The 5,773-nt window shown below is 40.6% G+C and overlaps 1 protein-coding gene across 2 annotated transcripts in view; it reads left to right on the top strand.

Annotated features, from left to right (window-relative positions):
* The window catches only part of LOC133912047 (uncharacterized), a 3,507-nt gene extending 1,853 nt beyond the window's left edge, over positions 1-1,654 (top strand). Inside the window, exons 3-8 of one of the 2 annotated variants that reach the window (XM_062354591.1) lie at positions 1-14; positions 201-265; positions 336-369; positions 441-511; positions 1,074-1,170; positions 1,330-1,654. The exon at positions 1-14 is cut by the window's left edge and continues 69 nt beyond it. In XM_062354591.1, coding sequence (XP_062210575.1) covers positions 1-14; positions 201-265; positions 336-369; positions 441-511; positions 1,074-1,164 — 275 coding nt within the window. In that variant the 3' untranslated portion in view covers positions 1,165-1,170; positions 1,330-1,654. The other variant, XM_062354590.1, reaches the window with a different exon arrangement.
* The last annotated feature ends 4,119 nt before the right edge of the window (positions 1,655-5,773 follow it).

Raw genomic sequence — 5,773 nt, forward strand, 5'->3', positions numbered from 1 at the left:
GGATATTACAAACGGTTAAAGAAACCTCCTTATTTAGCGCCTCTTTTTTCTACATATGTTTCTATCATGTTTCAAGATTGTTCTTGTTTATATTGTTAACTATTGTTCTTCTCTTTTCTGTATTTCCGCACATTCTTTCATATCTCTTTTTTAAATCCAGTGAATAGGTTGTTTACATTTTAAGTTCTCTGTATGCACAGGAAAAGAACAGGATAAATAAAGATGGAGAGCTTGTGATATCTTCTACAAAAACTAGAACACAGAAGTAATTGTTATTCCATTACTCCTTTTAGTCATCTTGTTTGGATGACAACTGACATGATTTACCATCGTAGGGGCAACATTGAAGATGCTTTGCAGAAAATACAGGTACGCTTCTTCCGTTTCGGTTCTTCTTGTGATAAGTCTCTTAACTTATTGCAAAAATATATCTTGAGCAGGAAATTATTGATGCTGCATCATATGTTCCTCCACCCCCTACAGAAGAGCAAAAGAAGAAGATTGAGAAAATGTAAGCTGTTCGTTTCACCTGTTGCTTCCTCCAAAGTCATGTGTCAATTAGTGTTTCTTATTGTTGGATAGATAATCACCAAAATGATTTGTCTGGAAGTGAAAATCTACATACTGTCTATGATTTCTTTAAACTGCTGCTTGTACTCTTCCTGGTAGTTCTGCATTTCTGGAACATGGAGATGATATGATGGTTATCCTACATATTATTTAAATAGTCTTACTGAGCTTTTGTTTAATATTGCTTTTTACAAGGTTAATGCATGAAATGTGTAGGTTAGTGCTTCTGTATTCTTTCCAAAAGAGTTCAATTATTCAAAATACTAACAATTAGTTGAAGTTAAGATTGGCACATCATTTGCTAATTTATTGCTCAGAACCCATGCAAAAGTCTTTTTTTGGGAGATAATAGAAGCATTATGTTGCTGTTGTGTCTAAATCTCGGTTGTTTTATCTCTTGACTAAAAAATTCAATATATGATGTTTCTTGATGGCAAAGATCGAATGTTCCATTTTTGGGACAAATTACACTGATAATTCGGTTGTTCTATTGGTCATTACAGTGCTGCAGCTGCTGAAAGGAAGAGACTTCAGAAGAAGAAAGTACTTTCACAGAAGAAGGAATTTAGACGGAACAGAACTAGCTGGGATTGATGCAAGGTATCTTGCACAAAATGTCTTTCTGTTTTCTGCCATTCCTCAGTATACGTTACACAACCATTCAGTGTGGTAACTACTGTTGTTTTCTATTGCCTAATATCCCCTTTTTGTTGGTTTAAAAGTTAATAATGACTAAATATCAATACCTTATTAATTCAGATGCTTCGAGTCTCTGGCAAGTGTCATTTGCTCAGCTTATTCCAGTAGATAGCTGATCTGTACTTCAGTGATGTACATAAATGGACTAAAACAAGGGCCAGACTTGCTGGAAGCATCTTGGTGAAGAAGAAAGAAAGTTAAGTTTCATTGGCGTAGCCAGTTTTTGTTTCATCCATTGGGGACTGGCCTCTGACGAGAAACACTGCTTTTGTCCTAAAACGTACTATACACACCAGTTGTCCTGGTCCTGACCTTACTTCATCTGTAACTGAGCACTCATCACCATATTTGTAAGGCCAGCGGGCAGCGGTTCCCATTTGAATGACGTCAGTCCGTGTACAGCTGAATGTTAATTTTTTTTTCTAGCATCGACAGGGAGGAATGCACACTATACAGAGAGCGTCACACAGTAATAATGGCATGGCTAAGGTACTTGAGTATAAAAAACGAGGTGCCAGGTAATGGACTCAAATATTGAAATCACTTAAGTTCATGACAACGGGTAGAGGTGGATAAATGGGTGGTCTGGTACGGCATGGGTCTATTGAGACACGGTCTGTTTAGTCCCGTTAGTTAAATAGTACGTGCCGTGTCGGCTCATGTTTAAGGGATTGGTAATGTTTAAGGGATTGTTAACGTTCTAAGAGGAGTAAATTAGTATGTTTAAAACTATTTCGGTTTCAAAAATAATATAAGATAAATGTTGGGGATCATCTCCCGCCACCCCCTCACTCGAAGGCAACTGCGAAGTTAGCTGGAGGTGCTACGTGATAGCTGTCGTGCTGATTGCAGGAGTTCGTCCGTCAGTCACGGAGATCACGGGGCGAAGTCGGTCGAAGGGTGCGGGCGTCCAAGCACCTGCTGGTCACCGAATCGGCGTAGGCGGAGGCTAACCGACTTCGATTGTCAGGCGAAGCCTCGGTTCGCGTCCCGCATCCTTTGGAGCGAGCGAAGACAAGAACAGGTCTTTGCCGGGGGGGGGGGGCGGCGAAGGCAGCCCGTCATGTGGTCGGGCGAAGAGGGCTTCGACACCTTTCGAGTGGACGGCCAGCTCGACAGTGGGCCCGACTACGGTTGTCCTGGGTACTGTTGTAATTATGGTATCACGCTCATTTGTACCATATTTGTCAGGACCCCGAACCCGGGTTCCCTTGTGCCTCATGTATCAGTCCCTGGATCAAGTAGCTGATACGCACAGAATTCAACAGAATGATATCAAATACATACTTCGAATACAAATAAGTAAAATAAATACCTGAAAAGGGAAAAGATGGTCTGGTGGATAAGAATCCACAGCAAACCAGCCAGGCAGAAGAGCCTACAGCGCAACGGAGCGAAACGACGATACAACCCAATGCCACAGGCAACTCGGGTGTGGACGCGACCTTAGACTTCTTCTCTTCGACTTCATCTGGGTTGAGGTTGATCTCCAACTCAACAATCTGAAAGCAACAAGACTGAGTACGGAAGGTACTCAACAAGTCCTATATTACTTCAAGGGGGTTGATAGATGCATAATGAATATTTCAAGGATAAGGCTTTACGGCGTAGTTTTAAGCGTAAAGCAGGTTTTATGCAAATATTTAGTTATATTCTCCACTATTAACCTTTTGAAATAAATGTAAAAAAGATTTTGAAAACAAACTGCAGGCATCTTCTGTTGGTACTGAGTATCACCTCAAGTCCCCAACGTATTAGAAGGTAACCCGATAACACAGCTTTCAAAACGGTTTAGAAGTAAAACGGTTCAGGCATCTTCTGTTGGTACTGAGTATCACCTCAAGCCCCCAACATATTAGAAGGTGACCTGGTAGCAAAGCTGTCGAAATAGTTTTAAAACCAAAACCAAGGTAACAAGTTGTATCTGGGGGTTTTCAGTCCTGGGAGGGGCTATATCTCACTCCGCAGTTCCTTTTATCACATCTGGTGTACCTCTAGTACCACACAGCTTCTGGTGAATCGAGTCAGGAACCACATCACACGGACATCTAGTCCACACACTCACTCATCAAAACACACGCACCCTGAGTCTATTCAAGTGAGGTCAATACTTTGCATGTCCATGACCGTGAACACGGCTATTCGAATAGGTTTACACTCTGCAGAGGTTGTACAGCTTTACCCATACGATATGCTCAGCCTCCAACCGTTGCAAGCGGAGGAGCGAATCATACCGAGACTCTCCAAACACCTTTCTTGCCGGGCTTTTCCACGAGACACGACAAGTTCCAGAGCTGCATGTTCCTAAGGCCAGCCTCCATTTTTAAGCCTAAGCCGGTCCCTGAACCTCCAAACAGCGTGACAGATAGACCCTTGGCTGCTCGTTGCTCTCAACCTCCTGGTATGATGCCCAACTCAGTCCAGTGAAGGAAAAATCAAGTCCTGCCCATACAGGACGCATGGTTGCACGAGGTGGCTAAGCATGACGGCGCAAGACTCGGTCCTTAAGCGGCCGGGCTAGGCATCTTCATGGGCAATGAATATCATCATGTAACTCAAGCCCCCATAAGCATCCTCCCCGGAGGACTATTCTACCTGCCCGCGTCAAAATAGTTTTCACCCATTTTTACACATCACCTTTCATGTCTCACATGACATCAAGGATTTCCCCACAATCATGGAATTCACAACCATCAGGAATCATGTTATATGAGTTATCATTGATAACAGTAAATTTATCTTCGAAGAGAAGTGTTTTAAAAATGACATCTCCGAGGAGATGTATTCCATCCTAAGCATGCTAGATATCAAGATGTCGTCTATCGTTAATATATTTAACAATAGGTATTCCTAGGGTAATATGTATTCTGGATGATGACATGTATGGCATGGCAGTGTTGATAGGATTAACTACTACAAGCAGTTTGAAAGAAAACGCAATATATAGCACATGCGATAATAAATCCGGTTTTAGTTGATCATGTATATTATTCAAAAATATAGGTTCAATATGATCAAGGAAATAGGACTTGCCTTTTTGAAGGGTTAATTCACGATTGGTCTTGTCTCTTGAGTTTCCTGGGGTTCTTCATCGTTGGACCTTGCCTTCAGTTCCTTCCTCGCGTTCTTACTTTAAACCTTGACTTCGAGTCTATGCATATTAACGACAAAAAGCGCACAACGACTAAGTAATTGAACACCAGAATAAAACCAAGAAATGCCAAAACGGAAGAAAAACAACGGAGAAAACGACGGAAGCTAAACCTAGCGGAAGACGATCGGCAACTCTAATCAACACGAAGCTAGTACATAGAGAATAACGGGATAATCTAGCGAAGCTAGGCTAAGCTATTAACCTAGTTGTTTTATCAACTTAAGAGAAAACCTGAACAAATCACGATTAACTAGGTGAACTCTTATTAGATTAACTGTCGAAGGACGACAGCTAGAGATTCTACGTGTAGGTGAGTACACGTGTACAGGCATGAATATATGTGTAACACTTATGTTTATATGTATACGAGCATGTATACATATATAAATAAGTATAACTCTAGACGATTATCTGTGCTTAAGTGTGGAGATTAAATATTCTAATCTATAGCAATAAAACATGGTCGTTTAGCAACTAACCTTAATTACCTAGTGTTGTTTAATTGCCACACTAATTAAGTTATATTTAATGCTATCATAAAAGCATACAAGTAATTAATTAATTAGGTTAATCTATCCTTTGAATCTAATTAATTAATTATTAAAAGGTTATTCAATTAATTAACTATTAACGTGTAAATTATTCTATCATATTCTATTAACATATATTTATTTATTTAATCACTACATGGGTTAACCTATTACATTAATTATAACTAAGATTTAATCTATAAACTATCACATGAATTATCACATGAAATATCAATTTGTTCTTAAACACTTAATTGAAACAACATTTAGTTATTCTTATTAAGAAAAGGAATTAACCTACTTAAGCTAGGTTATCACATGCGACAATATTGTGATTACAACCTAAACATAATTATGAGATTATCTAACTCGACTTTATTTATTAAAAGACGAGGTCTAAATCTAGATTAAACACGACGACACGAATTAAATACCGGATGAGAAAATAAACGAACTCCAAAATTTACAAGATTTGGCAGGGATCAAGATTATGATTTTAGAGGAATATCGGCGAAAGAATCGTCGAAATCGGAGTTGAAACAGAGGAGTTATAGCGGACGGAAGATTACCAGAATAGAAAATCCTGGAATTTAGAAAATGCTACTGTTTCGTGAACTCGATCCACGAGATTTGGTGGGCCGGTGGGGCATCTGAGGGTGGTGCACCGTGGATCGGAGAGGGGTTCGGTGCAGTGGGCTCAGTCCACGGGCCGGTGAACCAGGGCGGCTCGGCTGGAAGGTCCACCGTGGACCCGGTCGGTGGACCGGCCAATGGGCCCACGCGCCAGATGGGGATAAGGGCGAGGGGGTGGCGATCCTCT

Source organism: Phragmites australis, chromosome 3 (assembly GCF_958298935.1).
Source record: "Phragmites australis chromosome 3, lpPhrAust1.1, whole genome shotgun sequence".
NCBI classification, from domain to species: Eukaryota; Viridiplantae; Streptophyta; class Magnoliopsida; order Poales; family Poaceae; genus Phragmites; species Phragmites australis.